Here is a 24,138-nt window from a genome sequence, read left to right on the forward strand (position 1 = left end):
ACACTCCACTCAAAGCGCTTTACAGGTAATGGGGACTCCCCTCCACCACCACCAATGTGCAGCATCCACCTGGATGATGCGACGGCAGCCATAGTGCGCCCGAACGCTCACCACACATCAGCTATCAGTGGGGAGGAGAGCAGAGAGTAATGAAGCCAATTCATAGATTATAATCTCAGTTATCAGCTAATCCGATCCACAGTGAAGTCAGTCCAGTCCGGAGAGGCTCAGTGTAAGGGTGAGCCTGATTCTAATCTCAGGTGACAGTCCACTTGAACCTGTTACTTCAGTTTCAGTTGTGAATTTTGACTTGTTGTCTTCGCACTGGAGGAGGCAGGAAGAGCTGTAGAGCCGCGTGTGATCTGTGACTTGTGTCTTGCTCAGTGCCGCACTCGTGAGGAGAGAGAATGGTCGCCCCAGGCACGAGCCGGGCTGGCACCCCCCCCCGTGAGACGGGGAGAAGGGTTCGACTCTGAGCTCGAAGAGAAGATAATTGGAAGCTGGTCTTAGGCAGAAGACGGAGCAAGAGACGAGAAAAATTGAAATTATGGTATTTTTTTATTTTGGAAGAATCTCGGATTTAAAAACTGCACTTGTATTTTGTTTTTGTAATGATCACGAGCAATATTTTATATTACAAAACTAAAACTGTTAAGAGACTTTGTTCTGTATTGTACAACTTCTTTACATTTTAATTTACATTTTCTCCGACACTCTGCTGTATGCCTGTCAAGGGAACACGGATGAAGTGTGGGTTTTTCCTGAGACTTTTGTAAACGTCTGCTGCTCCTGACGCTCTCTTTGCCACAGGTTGTCTTTATTTTACACTCTGCACTCGTGGTGCAGGATGAATAGCAAGAAAAGCAAGCAATAAACTTGAAATCAAAAGTAGGTATCAAAATAGGGGGCCGAGTTTCGCTTGGAAACCAAGTTGTCTGTCGTCTTGTTTCCTGGGGGGGGCATATTGTGGCTACACTTGCTGTGCACCTGAAAACTCTTCCCCCTGGTCTGCGGTTTCCTCCTCTCCCTCTCCCTGTCCCTCTCCAGCCTCTGCCTCTCCTTCTCCATCTCCTTCTCCCTCTTCTTCCGAGCTTTCTCCTCTTCCCTCTCTCGCCGTTCCCGCTCCCTCTTCCTCCTCCTCCTCTCCCTGGCGGTGAGCCCCTCTTCCTCAGCGGCTTCTCCTCCTGCCCCTCTTTCGTCTGCTCCATCCGTGACGCTGAAGTCCTGGATCACGATGGTGGGTATCGTGCTGGGGGTCTCCTTGCCCTTCGCCTTTTTCTTCTTGCTCTCCTCTCCCGCCGGCTCCCTGTCCTCCCTCGCTTCTTGCTCCATCTTCACCTCCTTCTGTCCTTTTGTTTTCTCGGACTTCAGTTTGCGAAAGATCCCAAACCGCTTCGGGGGTGGATTCACGGAATCTTTTGGGATCTCCTGGCTCCCCTTTCTGTCCTGATTCCTGTGCACCGGGGGGGAACGGGGAATGTTTTCTGTGTCCAAGGGATTTTCAGTTTTTAGTTTCTGCTGCTTGGGCACAACTGAATCGGTTATGATGGATCCACCTGGATGCGCTGGTGTTTTGCCAGTGGGATCTGATCGGACCTCGGGTAGAGCTGGGACCTTATCCACTGATCCTGCTGCAGTATCCAGGTCTGTTTTGGGAAGGGCTTCGTTTGTGCTTTCGGTCAGCTCCGTCTTGGACTCCTTAGTACAGACCCCTTCTGGAGCGAGGCTAGGGGGATCTGGTTCGTTTTGGGCGTGGGGTGGGGTGTGCGGAGTCGAGTTGTGATTTGAAGGAGTCGTATCTGGGAGATTTCCACACCCAGCAGCGGCTGTTCCAGTGGGATCTCCGGACGAGGCTCTGGAGGGATTTGACATTGATGACTCCGGTGCTCCGGCAGATGTGGATAGAGAGGAATTAGCTACTGGAAGGCTGGGATCAGATTGGACTGGATCTCTGCATTCACTTGCTTTGGGATCTCTGGGTTCTGACTGTTCCTGGGTTGTTGGTAGGGGGTTCACCTGTGAATGACAGCTAGGTTCAGGAAGAGTCAGATCTGTTTCAGGTGTCAGCACATCGGTTCCAACATCAGACTCTGATTGTGACTGTAGCCCTTCCTGCCCCTGGACACACAGGGACTCCTGTCCTGCCGCCTGCGTATTTGCTGTATCTCTTGACTGGTTTTCCTTTACAGACTGAAAATCAGCCTCTGATTCTGCTCCTGACATATCAGACTGCAGCCTCCCCTGAGTCTCTAGGTGTTCCCTAGGGCTTTCAGTCTCCAGGTTTTCCAGGTCAACCTGCACCCCAGTTCCGGGATCTGGAATGTCCGATTCCTCCTGGATTCCATCCGCGGTTCCAGGATGCGCGTCGGATTCCTGCTGGCTGGGGGCCGATCCGGTCGCCCCAGCGCTCTCACCCAGACTCGCGGTCGCTGCAGGACCTCGTACTGGCTGGCTGACGTGCACACACGACTTGTTCCTCGGATCAGGCCGAATTTCCCCCCTTCCGCTCTCCAGGCAGGAGGAAGATTTGCTCTTGCGCAGGTTCCCTTCCTCCTGCTCCAAACGGCTCGTGCCGACTAGTTCCCCCCTGTCCCCATCTTCGAGGAGATCTGTAACGGGCAGCGTTCCCGGGCGCCTGTGGCCGTGGTCTTCTGACGAAGGGGGTCTTGTCGTGTTGCTACTTGGAGTTGTGGCCTTTCTCAGGTCAGGAGTTGACTGGCTCAGCCCACGTCTGCACGTGTTTTGGAGAAGAGATGGGATGGTCAGAGTATCTGGATGAGGTGTCGGAGCAGCAGGCTGGCAGCTTGCTGTGTTCCCTTCTCCCTGTTCCAGGTGGGCGGTCTCACCAGGGAGCAGGACTTGTGCTTTCTGCTCTGTATTGGCGTCTGTCGTGCCCTCCCTGGAAGCAGCTGTGCCACTGTAGCAGTTTGGGGTGTCACCCTGGCCTCGACTGACACCATCGCACTGATCTGTAGCTGATGTGGTGTCGTCTGCATCGGTATAGCACTCGGAGGTGTGTCTGTCACCTGCATCTGCTACGTGTGCTTCTGTGTCCTCACTTACTTCAGAGTGGGGGTCTTTGGAAAAGTCGCCGTGATCATCTGCTCGTTGACCAGAATTGGTAGGAAACAGCCCCGGTCCCTCTGCTGAACTAGGTCCTACAGGGATCGGGCCAGGACCCTGCAATGTGCTGCCATGCTCTGCTCTGGTTTCAGTGCCATTTTCTAAAACGTTGCTGAGATCCGCAGCGGTCTCGCCCCGGTCAGCAGCAGGAGCCAACTGAGCCCGTTCCAGAGCTGGCCCCTCAGCGGGCGCTGGTGTATCCTGTGAAGTTGTCTGTTCCTCTGCCAGGCGGGACTGCTCAGCTGGTGCTTTGGTGTCAGCGGTGGTGCTCCGAGACGACGACTCTGCTGTTCCGCAGTGATGTTGGGGGCTGCCGTCTCCAGATTCATCCCGCTCTGCTTCACTGTGACCAGCCGTCACTTCGCAAGACTCTCCCGACAGTTCTCCGTGATCCCTGGTCACTGCAGTCGATCTCTCCAACACTGGACTGTGGCCAGTGCCGATTTCACTGGAGGGCTCTAACACCTCACTCTGATTTTCATTAATGTGGACCGGTTCCTCTGCTGATTTACTGTGAGGCTCGGTAAGCTCATTCATTCGAACCGGTTCCTCTGCTGTTTTACTGCGAGGCTCGGTAAGCTCATTCATTCGGACCAGTTCCTCTGCTGTTTTACTGTGAGGCTCAGTAAGCTCAGCTGGCTTCACGGCTGCGCCAGTGTGCTCTGCAGCAGCTCGGCTCAGTTCCCCAGAGGGGGTTGTGTGTGAGGGGACCTGGCTCTCGCACATCGTCAGTTCCTCTTTCTTCCCTTCCAGGTCTCTCTCGCTCAGCCCATTGCCCACACACACCGGTCTGCCAGGCCCCAGCGCTCCGCCTGTGTTGGGATTATGGCCCAGGTCCGTGTTCTCGGAATTCGATCCCGTGCGCGACAGCTCTGTCTGCGTCCGGCTGCCTTTGCGCTTCTTGTTGGGGACCGAGGAGTGCGAGGGAATAGTGAGGTTCCCCTGCTTCCTCTCCCTCCTCACCCTCTCCTCCTCCTCCCTCCTGACTTTTTCCCAGGCTGCTCTGTAACCGTGACATCGACCCCGGGGGTCAAAGGTTGACTGCGGTCGGTCAGCCCGCCAGCGCTCCAGCTCCTTCTCCGTCTCCTTCTCTACCTCCTTCACCGAGAGAGAGACTGCACACACCTGGAAAGAGAGGAGAAGAAGAAGAAGATCACTTTAGTGGCCATATACAATTTCCTTCATTAAGAATTTGTCTTTTCACATACCCCAGCTTGCTCTCCATGAGACACACAGACAGGGAGAGAGAAGCTTGGGGTCAGAGTGCAGGTTCAGCCACCCCCGGAGCAGTTGGGGTTAAGGGCCTTGCTCAGGGGCCTACCAGAGTCGGATTCCTCTGCCGGCCACGGGATTTGAACCAGCAACCTTCCAGCTACAGGCGCAGATCCTGAGCCACAGAGCCACTGCACCACACTGCCCCACCCTGAGACGGGTTCATACAGCACAACAATTCCTACAGCACGGTGACTAGTCCAGTGTTCAGTGCTATTCTTCCCAGCGGCTCACATCCCACAGTAGCCACGGGGGGAATGCAGCTCTTCCCAGAACAAACACAGTCCTCTCGGGGCTCCAACTGTTACACACTCGGGTCGGGTCGGGTCCAGTACCAGTTCGCCCCTCCTTCTATCAAGCCAGCTCCTCCCCTCATCATCCTGAGCGTCTATAAAAGATCTGAACTGCCCCGGGGAAGACGCGTCATCTGCGCCCAGGGGAGTGGTACACTCTCGCCTGTCTCGGCGTCTCTCGGTTCTTTCGAACGAAAGCCCTGATCCTGACTTCTGACCCCGAACGCCCGTCTCCCGGACTTGCAGTGACCCTGTTCAGCCTGGAACGTCCCCGTGGCTTATCCTCCTGCCAGGATAACCAGCCTCCTCCCTGCCCGATTCAGCTCCGTCTGCCTGCTTATTCTGAACTTCCTCTCTCCGCCTTTTCTTTCCCTCCGACAGGCTCCCGAACTCACGAGCGCCGGCAGTCGGGTGGCCTGCCTGTTGTACGACGCAGCTGTCAGCCCTAGCGATTCGGAATAAACTGCTTCACCTGGTGTACATACGCACGGCCCCACCTGGGCTGGACCCGGCAGCTGAAAGCTGTGTGGAAAAGGAGACCCATTTCGTCCACACGTTCACCCTTATCCTCTCACTCTGTCTTCCCGCCCACCTCTTCGATGAATGTGTCCTCCTGCAGGTTCTTGTCATTGATAGTGCGCAGTCGCTCCAGAGTCTCCATCTGTCCATCACACTCCTTCGTTTTCTCAGAGGACCCTAAAGCCATCCGCACCAGGACTACAGCCACCTTGAACAACACCTTCACTCCTGAGAGAGACAGGAATTAATAGAGTACATTAACACTGCACTGAGAGAGGGGTTAATACAGTCCAGACACACCGACTGGACACTACAGGACATTAACACTGCACTGAGAGAGAGGGGTTAATACAGTCCAGACACACCGACTGGACACTACAGGACATTAACACTGCACTGAGAGAGAGGGGTTAATACAGTCCAGACACACCGACTGGACACTACAGGACATTAACACTGCACTGAGAGAGAGGGGTTAATACAGTCCAGACACACTGACTGGACACTCCAGGACATTAACACTGCACTGAGAGAGAGGGGTTAATACAGTCCAGACACACTGACTGGACACTACAGGACATTAACACTGCACTGAGAGAGGGGTTAATACAGACACACTGACTGGACACTACAGGACATTAACACTGCACTGAGAGAGAGGGGTTAATACAGTCCAGACACACTGACTGGACACTACAGGACATTAACACTGCACTGAGAGAGAGGGGTTAATACAGTCCAGACACACTGACTGGACACTACAGGACATTAACACTGCACTGAGAGAGAGGGGTTAATACAGTACAGACACACTGACTGGACACTACAGGACATTAACACTGCACTGAGAGAGAGGGGTTAATACAGTCCAGACACTGTAGAGAGCCAGACTGAGCCCTGAGTGATGTCCCTGGCTGGGTGTTAACTGTAATCCGACCAGGTTGCTGTGATGGCTGGGGGCCGGAGAGAGGCGAGAGGGGGAGGCGCACTGACCCTCGGAGAAGAAGATGTCCCACACCCTGAGCAGCGTGTTGAAGGGCAGGTTGCGGGTGTACAGGCACATGAACCAGTCGGTCAGGTACATCAGTGGCTCCACCCCGTGTTTGCGCAGGTGTTTGTCAGCCACGGGACACGCCCTCCGCAGCACGCTGGAGAACAGCCGCGAGTCAAACAGCACCCCCTCCTGCAGAGACAGGGGAATACCTGTGTCTCCACCACCTTACCGGTTTTCTCAGTTGCTTACACGCAGGTCCTGAAAGCTTGTCCACATTTTCCAAACAGTGAATACAAACCCCACAACAGTAGCGTGGTTTGGGAAACACTCGATCATTTTAATTGTGTTCACACAAAATGTTAATGCCAGACACAATGAATGTGCAAACCAGTGTATGCAGATCTCTGGAGTTGACACGCAAACCAATCTAGTGAGACGTGTGAAACAAGAGGAATTCATTAGTTTTACAGCTGAAAATAACCCATCCCATGTGTGTGCATCCTTACCTGAACCGTGAACCAACTACGAGAGAGACGTGAACAGCTGATCATCTGTGTCTCTTTCTTTTACACTTTAATATGAAATTTGGTTTTCATTTAGTTGGATCACTCTTTGGATTTACAGATGCAGCCACTCAGAATGCTTGAGGTGTAATGTGGTGAGTCACAAAAAGCATGCTGTGGTACACTGAATGGTAATGCCCAACACCTCAGTTTTTCAAGTAATCCGATGCAGGGCTGCAGTACTCTGTGAAACTGCCAGGTGGCGCAGTGAATCTTTAATGTGTCACAGCTGCATGTGGCTGTCACACAATTCTTAATAATAATAATAATAATAATTGCTTACACTTATATAGCGCTTTTCTGGACAATCCACTCAAAGCGCTTTACAGGTAATGGGGACTCCCTTCCACCACCACCAATGTGCAGCATCCACCTGGATGATGCGACGGCAGCCATAGTGCGCCAGAACGCTCACCACACATCAGCTATCAGTGGGGAGGAGAGCAGAGTAATGTAGCCAATTCATAGATGGAGATTATTAGGAGGCCATGATGTGTAAAGGCCAGGGGGAAATTTGGCCAGGACACGGGGGTTACACCCCTACTCTTTTCGAGAAACGCCCTGGGATTTTTACTGACCACAGAGAGTCAGAACCTCGGTTTTACGTCTCATCCGAAAGACGGCGCCTGTTTACAGTATGTGTCCCCGTCACTATACTGGGGCATTAGGAGCCAATTGGACCACAGGGTGAGCACCCCCTTTTGGCCCCACTAACACCTCTTCCAGCAGCAACTTTAGTTTTTCCCAGGAGGTCTCCCATCCAGGTACTGACCAGGCTCACACCTGCTTAGCTTCAGTGGGCTGCCAGTTTTTTAATAATAAAATTAAATGTGTATTTACCCATTAGTGCTTTCCTGCACTACTCATACTATACAGAAACAGTTACTGTACACACATTCTTGTTTTTTAAACCCAATACAGTATACAGATTTATTAATAACTGTGTATGAACAGTAACTTACAAAAAACGTTAAAATTTAAGGTTTTGACTGTAAAATATATTATGCACAGTGGGTGTAAAAACATTTCATATTTATGAACAAACACTTAAAAAAACACATAAAAGTGGCCAGTAGCACTGGATATAAATAGCAGCAAATAAGTCAGCAATGTAAAGGGTTTTCTTTAAGGAAACCACATTTTTGCCACAACAATGTGGCAGTAATTGTGAGAACATATTTTTGATTTATAATAAGATGTTTTCAGTGTGTTTTTCTATAATTTTGTGGACGTTTTTATTGTAGCACTGATTACAATATGACATTGTTTCCCTTTCTGTATGGGAATTGGTTTCATTTTACTGACTGAAAACTGAGAGGACCCTGGTGCTGATATACTGTCAGTGTGTTATATTGTGTGTGGGAAATGTCCTTATTCACAACAACACTAGTGATCTACTGTAGTTAGAGCTTCAGTGAGCTGAACAAAAGGAACAAGCACTCTGGCTCATATTGATGTTGATACTCAGTATTGTGTCGGGAGCTGTTTAAACACTGAGAGAGAGCTTCCACTTACCCACACTGTTGTACTGGCTGGTAGATTTGGTAGATGTGTTATTTTACTAACAGATATAGAGTGTGGGAATGCATGTTCACTGTTTTAACATTGCCAATTCTGTTTCAAGAACTGTATTTAAGCAATTGAGAAAAACTACAGGGCATTAACACTGCACTGAGAGAGAGGGGTTAATACAGTCCAGACACACTGACTGGACACTACAGGACATTAACACTGCACTGAAAGAGAGGGGTTAATACAGTACAGACACACTGACTGGACACTACAGGAGATTAACACTGCACTGAGAGAGAGGGGTTAATACAGTCCAGACACACTGACTGGACACTACAGGACATTAACACTGCACTGAGAGAGAGGGGTTAATACAGTACAGACACACTGACTGGACACTACAGAACATTAACACTGCACTGAGAGAGAGGGGTTAATACAGTACAGACACATTGAGTAGACTGAGAGTGTGAGTAAAAAAATTGAGCATCAAACTAATAGTGAAGCACTATTTGTATTGGCAGACTCTTACCAGCAGGGGGCTGTAATATCCAGGCAGGTATTGTTCACTGATCTGAACCAGACACCAGAACGCCTCCTGTTCATACAGATGGACTGAGAGTGAATATCTGTTTTTCTTCCAACAGGATGGCTGACTGATATGCAGTCTGACACCCACTCACACATATGGACAGGAGGACTAACACTTTAGGAAACATTCTTAAAAACATAGATTTTAAACCAAGGAATGTTGTGTTAAAATTGAATTGAGTCGCTTTAGTCTGAAGGCAGTGTCTGACACTGACAGGCTGGAGGAACTAAGTCTCTTTAGTCTGAAGGCAGTGTCCCACACTAACAGACTGAAGGCACTTAGTCTCTTTAGTCTGAAGGGAGTGTCCCATACTGACAGGCTGAAGGAACTAAGTCTCTTCAGTCTTGAACAGAGAAGATTACAAAGGGACCTAATATACGTATATAAATTCCTCAAAGCCAATCCACGGGACTTTTTCTGTTGACAGAGCAAAACAAAGTAGACAACATAAGTGAGAACAGGAGGCACTTCTGTACGCACAGGATTGTGGGAGTGTGGAGAAACCTGCCCAGCCCAACAAGCTTGATGGACTCAACAGCCTCCTCATCTGTAACTGTTGTAATGTTCTTATCAGGACTGGCAGGCTCATGCAGACAAACAGCCAGACTGGCACATACTCAGACATTCACTCAGAGTGGCAAAGACAGACACAGCAATTACCTCGGCTGGCATGTTCATAAGTAGCACAGCAGCCACGGGTCCTTGTCCCTGACAGTAGCCCTCCTCAGGCCTGAACTGAGTGTAGGCCTTCAGGACCCGGAAGAGGCCCTGTTGACTGCCCGATTAAAAATATGTCATCAAAAAGAACTGCAGTAATACCAATACACAACGGAATAATACAGTAAGGCTACAGCAGCTAGTAAAGCTATTAATACAGTAGTCATACTGCTTCAAGTAGTAGATTTCATAATACAGTAAAAATCATACTGCAGGAAGTAAAGCTAATAATATAAAGTAATAGTAGCAAGAGTGACTCACCCGTGACCATCTCTGGAGAGAAACATCTCATGAAAAGGAAATTGACGATCTATATCCCTCTCAATCACATCAACCCAACTCTGTAAGGCTTCAGAGGAGTCCAGCATCTGAGAGAGAAAGACGATAATACAGTACAGACAGTGACTGAACACTACAGCACATTAACACTGCACTGAGAGAGAGGGGTTAATACAGTACAGACACACTGACTGGACACTACAGGACATTAACACTGCACTGAGAGAGAGGGGTTTATACAGTCCAGACACACTGACTGGACACTACAGTACATTAACACTGCACTGAGAGAGAGGGGTTTATACAGTCCAGACACACTGACTGGACACTACAGTACATTAACACTGCACTGAGAGAGAGGGGTTAATACAGTACAGACACGCTGACTGGACACTACAGGACATTAACACTGCTCTGAGAGAGAGGGGTTAATACAGTCCAGACACACTGACTGGACACTACAGGACATTAACACTGCTCTGAGAGAGAGGGGTTAATACAGTCCAGACACACTGACTGGACACTACAGGACATTAACACTGCTCTGAGAGAGAGGGGTTAATACAGTCCAGACACGCTGACTGGACACTACAGGACATTAACACTGCTCTGAGAGAGAGGGGTTAATACAGTCCAGACACACTGACTGGACACTACAGGACATTAACACTGCTCTGAGAGAGAGGGGTTAATACAGTCCAGACACGCTGACTGGACACTACAGGACATTAACACTGCTCTGAGAGAGAGGGGTTAATACAGTCCAGACACACTGACTGGACACTACAGGACATTAACACTGCTCTGAGAGAGAGGGGTTAATACAGTCCAGACACACTGACTGGACACTACAGAACATTAACACTGCACTGAGAGAGAGGGGTTAATACAGTCCAGACACACTGACTGGACACTACAGGACATTAACACTGCACTGAGAGAGAGGGGTGAATACAGTCCAGAAACACTGACTGGACACTCCAGTACATTAACACTGCACTGAGAGAGAGGGGTTAATACAGTACAGACACACTGACTGGACACTACAGGACATTAACACTGCACTGAGAGAGAGGGGTTAATACAGTCCAGACACACTGACTGGACACTTCAGTACATTAACACTGCACTGAGAGAGAGGGGTTAATACACTCCAGACACACTGACTGGACACTACAGGACATTAACACTGCACTGAGAGAGAGGGGTTAATACAGTACAGACACACTGACTGACAGGACTCTGGTAGCTGGGACTACCTGGACATACAGTATACCTCGTATATTTTGTTATATGTGCTCATCTTTGCAGTGGCAGCACAGAGGAGTGGCCAACATCTGGCCCTAAGGGATGGTGGGATACCTTTCCGGCACTGACTTTTGACCTACAAAACATCAGACAGATGAGTTACAGAGTGATACTGCACACACAGTGCAGGAATTAATTACTGCTGTAAACTACATTAAGGCACTGTGTAGTACACATGGTACATGCCCCATCTGATATCTTCACTTTAACAAGTAATGAACTGTTACACTAAACAAGAAAAGGTAGTATGTTACATACTATGTTACACACTTGTATAGGTACACATCATATACACAGTGCACACACACTACACAAAACTGTATAGGTAATATTACACACACGGTACACACACCTGTAGGTACAGACTAGACACATACACAGTACATACACAGTACACAAACACTACACAAAACAGTATAAGTAATTCTACACACACAGTGCACAAACCTGCACAGGTACACACTATACGCATCTTTCCAGATACATAGTATACACACCTATATAAGTGCACACTACAAACACTACACAGACACAGTACACAGGTAGACACTACAAAACACAGTACACACAGCTGTACAGGCACACACTACACTGAATACACACACCTGTACAGGTACACAGTATACACTCACAGAACGCACACCTGTAGGTACAGACTATACACATACACAGTACACACAGAGTACACAAACACTACACACACAGTAAACATACCTCCACAGATAAAATACACATCTGTACAGATACATAGTATACACCCACACAATACACACACAGTATACACACCTGTACAAGTGCACACTACAAACACTACACAGCTGAACAGGTAGACACTACAGACACACACCTGGACAGGTACACACTATACACTCACAGTACACACACCTGGACAGGTACACACTATACACTCACAGTACACACACCTGGACAGGTGTATACTATACACTCACAGTATACACACCTGTACAGGTAAACACTATACACACACAGTACACATATCTGGAAAGGTGCACACCACACACACAGTACACACACCTGTGCAGGTACACACTATACACACAGTATACACACCTGGACAGGTACACATTACACACACAGTACACACACCTGGACAGGTACACACTATACAAACCTGGACACTAACACATTACACACACAGTACACACACCTGGACAGGTACACACTACACACACAGTACACACACCTGGACAGTTGCACACTACACACACACAGTATACACACCTGGACAAGTGCACACTACACAAACCTGGACACTAACACATTACACACACACAGTACACACACCTGGACAGGTAAATACTACACACACAGTATACACACCTGTACAGGTAAACACTATACACACACAGTACACACATCTGGAAAGGTGCACACCACACACACAGTACACACACCTGTGCAGGTACACACTATACACACAGTATACACACCTGGACAAGTGCACACAACACAAACCTGGACACTAACACATTACACACACAGTATACACACCTGGACAGGTAAACACTACACACACAGCACACACACCTGGACAGGTACACACTACACACACATTGCACAGACAGTCCACAGTCAAGATCACTAGTGCTCAGTGGCTGGGCTGGACCTTGCTGCTTTTCTTCAGTAGGAAGCGGTCCCAGTGGCTGATGATCTCCAGCCATTTGACCTCTCTCTGACGGATGACCTCAGGAGGCGGCCCTTCACAGCTGACAGAGAGAAAGTCATCGGCTCGTTAACACACTCTCGTTCTGGTGCCAAAAAAGACGGAGCATGGTCCTGAACAACAGGTACACACAATACAAACACTGGTGAAGTCCATGTGTCCGAAGTTGAAACAGGACAGAAATCCAGTGATGTGTGTGGGAAGGAGCACTGCTGCCTCACAGCTCCTGGGCCCTTCTGTGTGGAGCCTGCATGTTCTGCCTGTGTCCACTCTGGACACGAGTGCCCCAGGCTGCTCTCGCTGCTCTCCAGGGTCATGCTGGCTGGGTTAATGAATCCTTGTGCCCTGAGTATGCCGAGCCAGGCTGGACTGGTCCTGGGTCACCATGGCCATCTAAGGTAAAGTGACGGATGGCTGGAACGAGCTCGAGGACGCGGTGCCGTCCCATCTCCCTCCTCAATGTTGATGTCAAGATCTGATCTGAGAAGTCAGCACAGGCTCTTTCTCTAACTGGCCTCATCAAAAACACAAATCTTTACCCTGAGGACCTTTAATATCTCTTCCTTGTCTTCTCACCACCCTGACATTCCTATCAATTCGGGCTCCATCGGACCACTTTTACCCTAATTGCTCCAGTGGGGGAACCGACAGGTTTTGTGTCCAGTTCCCTGCTGGAAGCACGGCTGTTACCCCACTGGCTCCAGCTCATCCAACTGGATAATGGGGGACCAGCAGTGTGCGGCAGCCGGAGACTGAAAGAGGACTGCAGATACTGCTGGACTGTCACCCTAGAGGATAAGACTTGGGGAGGAGCCCTGGTCAGAGGGAGCCGGGGGCAGTGGGTGTGTCCCTGTGCCTCCTTCAGAACAGTTGGTGGGAGTGTGGAACAAGCTGCCCAGCCTTGTTATAGCAACTGACACCCTGGCTTCTTTCAAGACACAGCTGGACGAGATCCTCCAGTTAGGACTGGATCCACTGCTTTACATAGAGGGTGTTTTTTTACACAGAGGGTGGTGGGAGTGTGGAACAAGCCGCCCAGCAATGTCCTTTTCTCGAGAAACAGCTGGGTCAGCTACTAAGACTCAATCAGGGTGTGCCGAACGGCTTCTCGTGTGTGAGCCATCTCGTGCTTTTCTGGCCTGGCGGCAGTGTGGCCAGTGGAAGCCCACTCTGTTCTTCAAAAAGCTGGTTCCCAGTTATAGTGCCCATCCCGCACAGGGTACAAATTCTCCAGAGGAATGGCCATTGGTGAACTGAAAGAACATGCAAACTCCACACAGACAGACACCCCAGTCCAGAATCCAGCCCAGCACCCCAAAAGCTGTGGAGCTGGGAGATATCAGTGCTAATTAATCTGCAACACCCTCACCCAGTGGATTTTACTCACTCCACGGTGGTGTCCGTGTTTTAACCTTCCCAAAGCTTGACCCTTCAAGACCACACAAGAGACAAGTTCTGCCCCTTTTAAATCCGATTTCCCCCCTTCCTCTTCAGATCCGGTCTCTGCTCTCCTGCTGCCGGGCTGTGCCAATTCTGTCATGATGAGCGCAACCCCCCCCCGCCCCCCAGAACCCCCTTATCTTCTCCGACAGCCTTGTTCCAATAAGCCGGCTCCTCACATTTTTCCATCCTCTGCGGGGAACAGAGGGATTTTTCCACTCGGAGGGATTTTGGGCTCTGCTCAGCTGACATCTGGAACACGGTAATGCTCGACGCCCAACCCCCCCCCCCCGACGCGACACCATCTGGATTGAATCTTCCCTTCTGCGTCCCCCCCCGGCCCCTCTGCTTCTCACGTCCTCGGCATCTGGACGCAATTTGGACGTCTTTGCAGGCTCCAGTCGTCTTCCCTGGTGCCGCTCAGCTCGGCTCCGCGGCCGGCGTCCCTGTACTCCTGAGACCTGGCTATGGATGACAGCTCTGCGGCGCTCGGATCAGCTCTCCGATCAGGAAGAAAAGTTCAGCCTGGTGTCTTCCATTACCCACGATCCCTGGGACTGCGAGCGCAGTGGGGCGCCTCTTTCCCCCAGACTGCATCCCGATGCCCCGATGATTCCATGTTGTATTAGATTTTCTAATTAGGACATGTAAACATGAGAACGATTACACACGAGAGGGGGTCATTCCGCCCATCCAGCCCGGCTGGACGTTAGAGGCTTGTTGCCGGGGGGGGGATCGGAGGTGGTGGGGGTGTGGAACAAGCTGCCCAGCCATGTGGTTGGAGCTGACTCTCTGTTTGCTTTCAAGAAACAGCTGGATGAAATCCTCCGGTTTGGACAGGAGGTGCTTCTTTACACAAAGGGTGGTGGGGGTGTGGAACAAGCTGCCCAGCCATGTGGTTGGAGCTGATTCTCTGCTTTCAAGAAACAGCTGGGTGAAATCCTCTGGTTGGGACAGGAGGTGCTTCTTTACACAAAGGGTGGTGGGGGTGTGGAAAACGCTACCCTGCCACGGGTAGTTTGTTTGACTAAATAGTTGGATGAGATTCATCCATTTTCTACCAGCTTTATCCAGAACAGGGTCAGAGGAGAGCCACAGGGCACACGCACACACCAGGGCCAATTTCCCCAGAGTCCAATTGATCTAACCAGCACGTCCTGGGACAGTGGGAGGAAACCAGAGCACCCGGAGGAAACCCGCAAGAAAACGGGGAGACCGCACCAACTCCACACAGTCAGCACCCCAGTCAACCCTGACCTCCAGCGCTGTGAGGCAGCAATTTTAAACACCCCGCCACTGTGCCCCCCGTCCTGGCATCAGTTAACGACGACACATGCTGGATGGGCCGAAAGGCCTCTTGTCGTGATGCTCCTCTGATCGTGCAGTGAGCATCTCTGCTGCCAGCTCCGCTGCGAGGAGGACAGGCGCTGCGCCGGGGGCCACAACTTGATAAACAGGAAACAGGAAAACCGCACACTGACGAGGTACAGCCATCTCCACGGCGACCGCACAGGAAGCGCCTCGAGAGCGAGGAAGAGGCAGACGTGCAGAGAGAGAGAGAGAGACCCGGAGTTCAGTACCAACGGGGACGACACTACCGACACTCACTCTGAAGAAAGTCCGGTTCCCAGGATGAAGCCAAACCTGTCTGTCTCTCGGGCTGGCACCCCAGTGCTGAGCTGAGAAATGGCATCAGAACCGGAGCCAGAGTCACAGTCTGGATCTGTCGGGGCCGAAACGTTCTCCATCGCACCCCCTGACAGAGAGAGAGGGGTTAATACACTACAGACACACTGACTGGACACTACAAGACATTAACACTGCACTGAGAGAGAGGGGTCAATACAGTCCAGACACACTGACTGGACACTCCAGTACATTAACACTGCACTGAGAGAGAGGGGTTAATACAGTACAGACACACTGACTGGACACTATAGGACATTAACACTGCACTGAGAGAGAGGGGTTAATACAGTCCAGACACACTTACTGGACACTCCAGTACATTAACACTGCACTGAGAGAGAGGGGTTAATACAGTCCAGACACACTGACTGGACACTACAGTAAATGACTGCACTGAGATAGAGGTGATGAGTTTTATTTAGATACTTTTTATCAATAGCTAAATGTTATTACAAACAACCAACAACAACAAGTCTCTGTGGCCTGAAACTGTGGACTCATGGAATTGGCTCTCATACCATTGTGTGCTGGGCTACAGAACTGTCATATATGGTTTGGAAGAAGACACCCGCTGGAAGAGGCTGTGAGCCCCTGAGACACATTTAGAGACAGGGAGTGTGGGAGTCTGTAACACACTGGAATCCACAGAGAAGAGCCTTTAAAAATGTGCACAGGAGGCACAAAAGGCTGTGGGAGTGTGGAATAAGCTGCCCAGCCCTGATGTTGAAGCCAATACCCTGACTTCTTTTAACAGACAACTGGATGAGGTCCTGGAATCCATTAACTACTAACTACTTCATGGGCTAGACGGGCTAATCTCTTTTAATATAATCACAGAAACTGATAAAAGAAAATGGAACAGGACATTTGGAGGCAATAACAGAAAAGGGACACCCTGCTGTGTATGAAATCCTGGGGCTAATTGATCCAAGGTTCTCATCTGTCCGTTTCTTGAAAGAATGCAGGGTATTTTCTTCAACAACATGCCTGGGCAGCTCGTTCCACACCCCCACCGTGCTTTGTGTAAAGAAGCACCTCCTGAGCTCATATTGAAATACCTTTCCAAAGGGATTTGTGCTCTAGTGTGCGAAGCACCCTGAACTACAGTTCTTGCAGGCCTGCACGTTTACACAGTGACTAGAGACCATACCGCTCTCGGGGCAGACGGGTTTGCGTTAGTTCTCCCAGAGAGGGCTTTGAAAGAGAGTTTACTCATCCGGACAACACCGACACGAGCCTCTGTCACGTCGCGTTTTCTGTGACGCACCGGGGAGCAGGCTGCAGCGGGCCCCTGTGTGACGTCACCACGTGATCCGGAAACCGCAGGAAGCGTGTGAGCTGTGAACGTTACTGGTAAAACGGCACCTTCTTTCGAGGAGCGGCTGGGCTGTGCCTGCCATCAGGCCAGTTAACCGTCACGGATTAAAGCTCTTCCTTACTAACCGTCACCGTGGTCTTTTAACGCTGCCCAACTTCACAGAGGCCGCACCCACCGGCAAAACGTAAAAATAGGGGGGTTGGGTCCTTTTAAAGAGTCCGAGCCCGTCTGTAAGATGTCGCCCTGTCTGTAGGCGTTAACGTCCTGTTTTGGGGCTTTAAACTTTGACATCCTCACACCTCCCTCCTCTTCCTGGCCGACGAAAGCCGCTGCAGGACGAGCAGCGGGCGACAGGCCGGAGAGCGCGGACGATCCGTTACTGTTTGAATGACTTACTCGGGCGAATTGACTCACGAGTCCCCTGACGCTTCGTCTCGGTCGATTCACCGTCCTGTCTCAGTTTTCCGAATCGAGTACCGAGCCAAGCGAGTCAACACTGGACATGATTCGGTCCCGACCATTGAACTCGGAGGACACTGCGAGTCGAAGGCCAGGGTGTTGATATTAAGCAATCCTACATCGTCAAACTCAACACGCATAGCGCTCGTATTAATAATGCTTGAGGAGCTGGGGGCAGCTCACGAATCCCGCATTTGTTGGTAATTTCGGATGGCTGTATTGATTCGATTTTCCCCCCAAATTAAGGATTATATCAGATTAAATGATAATGATAAAGACATCTATTAAATGAGGACTACATCATTTCCATTATGTTTTAAATGTGGAAGAATGTGCTGTTTTATGGGATTATTAATCTGCTGTTAAATAGTTGATGTCAAAAGAATTAGCTCAAAACCTTGATATAATGAGTGGACTTTGGTGATATTTTCACTTAACGTTTTGCTTCCTTTTACCCCGCAAAAGACAAGTCTGTGAAAAACATTTCTCATTTTATCTGTCTGTATGTGAGATTTCCGCTAGAAGTTTCACAAACTACGTAACTTTCCACGTGGAAGATGGTAAACTACCAAGCCTGTCAATTTCATACACTTATTTTCCATTTAGCTTTGTAGAAGACTCATTTCAGTAATAATTTCATGTTTCTGTTGTGTATTCAGTACTGCTAGGTCCTTTGCTGGCTCAAACTCAATTCAGTGAGGCTGAGTCGTTCTCTGGTTCAGACTCAATATAGTGCCATCTATGGGATGGCTTCACTGCGGAAATGTTGCGTTTCTTATCTTCGCTTTTCAGCATGGAATAAACCTCTACCTGTTCCTTTGCAGCCTACGCATGCTGACGCAGCTCCCTGCTTGTACTACTTCAATTTAATGATGCTGAGTTGTTCAGCAGCTCAGACTCAATTCTGTGACATTGAATCGTTCGCTGGCTCAGACTCGATTCAGTGGCTCTGAGTTGTTTGCCAGCTCAGACTCGATTCAGTGACGCTGAGTTGTTTGCTGGCTCAGACTTGATGCAGTAACGCTGAACCTTTTGCTGTCTTGATTCAGTGATGCCGAGTCGTTCTCCGGCTCAGATGCGATTCAGTGATACTGAGTTGTTCACTGGCTCAGACTCAGTTCTGTGGAGCTGAGTCGTTTGCTGGTTCAGACTCGATTTGGTGGCACTATAATGTGAAATACCCACTGGAAAATCGCCAGTGTAGCTCCCCTCTAATATCCCGGCTCTGCTAGGAAAAACACCTCAGTGTTTGAGAGGACTATCAGGCATTCTGGAGAATGTGTCTATGGACAAACGGTGTTCCAGAAGACTCCCACTGCAGATGTATGTGCTGTTTGCTTTGTGATGGTTGAGCTTGTGTGGGAGGGACAGAGGGTTGTTTTGGCAGTGGTGGTGTGATGTGGTAGGAGGTCATCATTGCTTTAGTATCATTGCCTTATAATTTCTTTGCAATGTGCTATCTTTACCACAGTTTGAGACTGACCTCCCTCCATCTCTGCAGCAACACAACCACAATTAAAAAGCCCGTAGCCTGGCAAAAGCTCAGCACTCTCCCTCGTTGGGCAAGTGTCATACACCTTCCAACAGCACAGCTCTCAGGGGTCTGCTGACCTCCTCCCACCAGCACATGACGCCGAGAGGCAGGGGTCCACAGTTTATTAAAATAGTACTCATGACAGTACCTTCCAGTCCTGTGTGATAATATTAATAGTGTTAGCAGTACTAACGACAGTTCCCTCCAGTCCTGTGTGATAATATTAATAGAGTTAGCAGTACTAACGACAGTTCCCTCCAGTCCTGTGTGATAATATTAATAGAGTTAGCAGTACTAACGACAGTTCCCTCCAGTCCTGTGTGATAATATTAATAGTGTTAGCAGCACTAACGACAGTACTCTCCAGTCCTGTAGGTTGGATTAATAGTGTTAGCAGCACTAATGACAGTACCCTCCGATAATATTAATAGTGTTAGCAGCACTAACGACAGTACCTTCCAGTCCTGTGTGATAATATTAATAGAGTTAGTAGCACTAACGACAGTACCCTCCAGTCCTGTAGGTTGGATTAATAGTGTTAGCAGCACTAATGACAGTACCCTCCGATAATATTAATAGTGTTAGCAGCACTAACGACAGTACCCTCACGTCCTGTGTGATAATATTAATAGAGTTAGTAGCACTAACGACAGTACTCTCCAGTCTTGTATGATAATATTATAGTGTTAGCGGCACTAACGACAGTACTCTCCAGTCTTGTGCAATAATGTTAATAGTGTTAGCAGCACTAACAACAGTACCCTCCAGTCCTGTAGGTTGGATGAATAGTGTTAGCAGCACTAATGACAGTACCCTCCGATAATATTATTAGTGCTAGCAGCACTAATGACAGTACCCTCCAGTCCTGTGTGATAATATTTATAGTGCTAGCAGCACTAATGACAGTACCCTCTAGTCCTGTAGGTTGGATTAATAGTGTTAGCAGCACTAATGACAGTACCCTCCGATAATATTAATAGTGCTAGCAGCACTAATGACAGTACCCTCTGATAATATTAATAGTGCTAGCAGCACTAATGACAGTACCCTCCAGTCCTGTGTGATAATATTTATAGTGCTAGCAGCACTAATGACAGTACCCTCCAGTCTTGTATGATAATATTATAGTGTTAGCGGCACTAACGACAGTACTCTCCAGTCTTGTGCAATAATGTTAATAGTGTTAGCAGCACTAACAACAGTACCCTCCAGTCCTGTAGGTTGGATGAATAGTGTTAGCAGCACTAATGACAGTACCCTCCGATAATATTATTAGTGCTAGCAGCACTAATGACAGTACCCTCCAGTCCTGTGTGATAATATTTATAGTGTTAGCAGCACTAATGACAGTACCCTCCGATAATATTAATAGTGCTAGCAGCACTAATGACAGTACCCTCTGATAATATTAATAGTGCTAGCAGCACTAATGACAGTACCCTCCAGTCCTGTGTGATAATATTAATAGAGTTAGTAAGTTAGTAGCACTAACGACAGTACCCTACAGTCCTGTGTGATAATATTTATAGTGTTAATAGCACTAACGACAGTACTCTCCAGTCTTGTGCGATAATGTTAATAGTGTTAGCAGCACTAACGACAGTACCCTCCAGTCCTGTGTGATAATATTAATAGAGTTAGTAGCACTAACGACAGTACCCTCCAGTCCTGTGTGATAATATTTATAGTGTTAATAGCACTAACGACAGTACTCTCCAGTCTTGTGCGATAATGTTAATAGTGTTAGCAGCACTAACGACAGTACCCTCCAGTCCTGTGTGATAATATTAATAGAGTTAGCAGCACTAACGACAGTTCCCTCCAGTCCTGTAGGTTGGATTAATAGTGTTAGCAGCACTAATGACAATACCCTCTGATAATATTAATAGTGCTAGCAGCACCAATGACAGTACCCTCCTGTCCTGTGTGATAATATTAATAGTGTTAGCAGCACTAATGACAATACCCTCTGATAATATTAATAGTGTTAGCAGCACTAACGACAGTACCCTCCAGTCCTGTGTGATAATATTAATAGAGTTAGTAGCACTAACGACAGTACCCTCCAGTCCTGTGTGATAATATTTATAGTGTTAGCAGCACTAACGACAGTACCCTCCAGTCCTGTATGATAATATTATTGTGTTAGCGGCACTAACGACAGTACTCTCCCGTCTTGTGCAATAATGTTAATAGTGTTAGAAGCGCTAACGACAGTACCCTCCAGTCCTGTGTGATATTAATAGTGTTAGCAGCACTAACGACAGTACCCTCCAGTCCTGTGCGATAACGTGAATAGCGTTAGCAGTACCTTCTCTTGAGGTGTGTGTCTTCAGACAGGATGAAGAGGATGATGAAGGAGAGCAGGAAGATGACGGTGATGGTCAGTGTCAAGAGCAGCCCCAGCAGCCCCTGCAGCAGCAGCAGTTTCAGCAGTAGCATGTGTGAGTCCGGCTCATGACCAGCCCTGTCCAGCTTGAGGGGCGCAGAGCTCGGGGGTAGCGAGCGAGAGGCTCTGTGACAGAGGTGTGGAGATGCTCTGAGCTCTGCGCCACACTTCCGCTGTGAGAACGAGACTGGGAGTGTTCTGTGTGTGTGTGCAAATGGTTGTATTCCTGTCTCTGTGTGTGTGTCTGCACCACAGTTTGTGCATGTGTTTGTCTGTGCGCCTCAGTTTGTGCATGTGTGTGTGTTGCTCTGTGTGTTTGTGCCTCAGTTTGTGTGTGTGTTTGTATGTGTGTGTTGCTCTGTGTGTGTGCGCCTCAGTTTGTGTGTGTGTTGCTCTGTGTGTTTGTGCCTCAGTTTGTGTGTGTGTTTGTATGTGTGTGCGTGCCTCAATTTGTGTGTGTTTGTATGTGTGTGTTGCTCAATTTGAGGGGGTGCCTCAGTATGGGTATGTGTTTGTCTGTGTGTGCTCCTCAGTTTGGGTGTGTGTGGCTCAGTTTATGCGTGTGGATGGCAGTGTTCCTGTGTGTGTCCTAAGATTGTGTGTACATATGGCAATTTTCTTGTGCTGCATGTGGCAGTGCACCTGTGTGTGTGTGTGTGTGTGTGTGTGTGTGTGTGTTTCTCAGCAGGAGTGTCAAGATGTGGGTGTCCATGAGTGTGCATGTCTGACATCCGTCTATGAGCGTCTGGTGTCAGAGTGTGTGTGTGTAGCTTTATCGCATTTCCTCACATGAAAACAGCATCCTGCTGAGCAGAGGAACGAAACTCAGTAATACAGTTTCACCTCGTTCTGAGGAGGTAGAAGGTTGTGTATCAGACTGACAGAGGAAGACTTTGGAAGTCACTGGTGTTCTTGGTGCCGTCAGTCAGTTATCTTAGTAAACCAAGACAAAGCTGAGGTGATACAGAGAGGTGATTGTAAAACTACAAATCATGAATTATTACAGATGTGCCATTTACATGTGAGATATTTTTTTAATAAATTAAAAAATCTGAAAACATTAATCGTTCAAAAAGTAAGTTAAACAATTATAAATGTGCATTGCATATTAATTATTGATAAAGGCCTGATACATTTTTCATTAAGGAAACATCCATTTGTACCCATTGATGCAGCCATGCCTTTTCCTGTAGTTTGGAGCCCTTTATTTAGTCCACACACAAAGGGGACACATTCTTAAAGACAGCACTTAACACCACATGGAGCTGCAACAGCTCAGTCATGGCAGTATTCCTCTGGTACACAAGAAATACTAGTACTTTCTAGAGACCCCTTTGCACACTGATGCTACAGCCTTTGGTTGAAAACTGGATATCTTAGCACCATCTAGTGTGCACTGTAGGTACTAGAGCCTTTTGGTGATGTGAGCACCCTCTGGTGCACACTGGAGATATTAGCACAATGTGACTTCAGTGCTCTCTGGTGCACAGTGGAGATGCCCGCACCTTGATTTCAGTGCTCTCTGGTGATATTAACATCTTATTTTAGTGCTGTTTGCTATGGCAAAACATTCATTGATAGCTCATGTCAAAGTTCTGAGTACAGGTTTTCCAAAATGAATTTTGCAAGCCAAGCCCCTTCAGCATGATATATATATATAAATGCACATGAGAGCAGCACGCTTAACGGCACATTTATGGGTAGGGACTGTGTACGTAAAGGGAATGTGATCACCAAAGTTGGCAGAAATCCGCAGGGCTCTGGCAGTCTGAGTTCCAGCTCTCACGGGACAGTCCTGCAGAATCCACACATTCAAACGAACAAGAACGAGAAGGAGACCAGAATCTGGAATCGAGCAGGTTTTATTTTATTTTTTTTTATAAGAACGGCCGTGTTCGGTCCTGGAGGGGGAGAGGGCTGCCAGCTCCCAGGGGGGTCAGCGCCGCGATGTGAGAAAGGACTGCCGCTGCGGAGAGGAGGGCTTTTCAAGCGCAGGGCCTGTCTGCACGAGCCTGTGTGTCTGTCTGCGCTCGTGGCACTGCACGGTGCCACAGCACCTGTGTGAGAGTGTGTACCTGCCAACTGGCCTGTCAAGAGATGAACGCCTGCGATGCAGGCTTGTCGGTTTATACACCTGTCGGGTGTGTGCATCATGCAGCGGATCGACCTGCCTACCTGCAGACAAAGTCAACCAGTGTGTGGGCTACTACCTCTGTCTGTGCCAGTCAGTCAGTGTGTGTGTCAGGCAGGCAGGCAGGCAGGCAGGCACTGCGTTTGAATGTGTCTCACTGGACCTATCTGTACAGGTAGTCTGCTTGTATATTGGCAGCAATCTCTGCCTCCCACTTGTCCCCATTGTTCAACAGTTTCTCCTTGTTATAAAGCAACTCTTCATGGGTCTCTGTGGAGAACTCAAAATTAGGACCCTGGCAGAGAGAGAAAGGGGTACTGGA

The 24,138-nt window shown here is 48.7% G+C and overlaps 4 protein-coding genes across 5 annotated transcripts in view; 2 read left to right on the top strand and 2 right to left on the bottom strand.

Moving 5' to 3' along the window:
• rad9a (RAD9 checkpoint clamp component A) overlaps positions 1 to 660 on the top strand; it is an 11,999-nt gene extending 11,339 nt beyond the window's left edge. Inside the window, exon 13 of the mRNA XM_088644330.1 lies at positions 385 to 660. The gene's annotated coding sequence lies outside the window, so the exon portion shown is untranslated. The remainder of the gene's footprint in view (positions 1 to 384) is intronic.
• On the bottom strand, positions 540 to 21,749 carry tbc1d10c (TBC1 domain family, member 10C). The gene is made up of 10 exons (XM_088644271.1): positions 21,608 to 21,749; positions 15,905 to 16,052; positions 12,800 to 12,899; positions 11,141 to 11,248; positions 9,847 to 9,953; positions 9,529 to 9,643; positions 8,809 to 8,874; positions 6,201 to 6,390; positions 5,281 to 5,435; positions 540 to 4,248 (listed from the first exon to the last, which is right to left on the bottom strand). Exons 2-10 carry the CDS (start codon positions 16,042 to 16,044, stop codon positions 883 to 885), a joined length of 4,347 nt encoding a protein of 1,448 aa, XP_088500397.1. The 5' UTR covers positions 16,045 to 16,052; positions 21,608 to 21,749; the 3' UTR covers positions 540 to 882.
• Positions 21,622 to 24,138, top strand: part of LOC148656956 (visual pigment-like receptor peropsin) — a 14,088-nt gene continuing 11,571 nt past the window's right edge. Inside the window, exon 1 of one of the 2 annotated variants that reach the window (XM_088644352.1) lies at positions 21,622 to 21,740. Coding sequence is in view for 1 of the 2 variants with exons in the window: in XM_088644351.1 (XP_088500477.1) it covers positions 21,638 to 21,740 (103 nt within the window). In the remaining variant the exon portion in view is untranslated. The remainder of the gene's footprint in view (positions 21,741 to 24,138) is intronic. The other variant, XM_088644351.1, reaches the window with a different exon arrangement.
• ndufs8a (NADH:ubiquinone oxidoreductase core subunit S8a) overlaps positions 23,532 to 24,138 on the bottom strand; it is a 3,726-nt gene continuing 3,119 nt past the window's right edge. The window contains exon 7 of the mRNA XM_088644376.1: positions 23,532 to 24,111. Coding sequence (XP_088500502.1) covers positions 23,980 to 24,111 — 132 coding nt within the window. The 3' untranslated portion in view covers positions 23,532 to 23,979. The remainder of the gene's footprint in view (positions 24,112 to 24,138) is intronic.

Source organism: Lepisosteus platostomus, chromosome 8 (assembly GCF_059453375.1).
Source record: "Lepisosteus platostomus isolate fLepPlt1 chromosome 8, fLepPlt1.hap1, whole genome shotgun sequence".
Taxonomy (NCBI): Eukaryota; Metazoa; Chordata; class Actinopteri; order Semionotiformes; family Lepisosteidae; genus Lepisosteus; species Lepisosteus platostomus.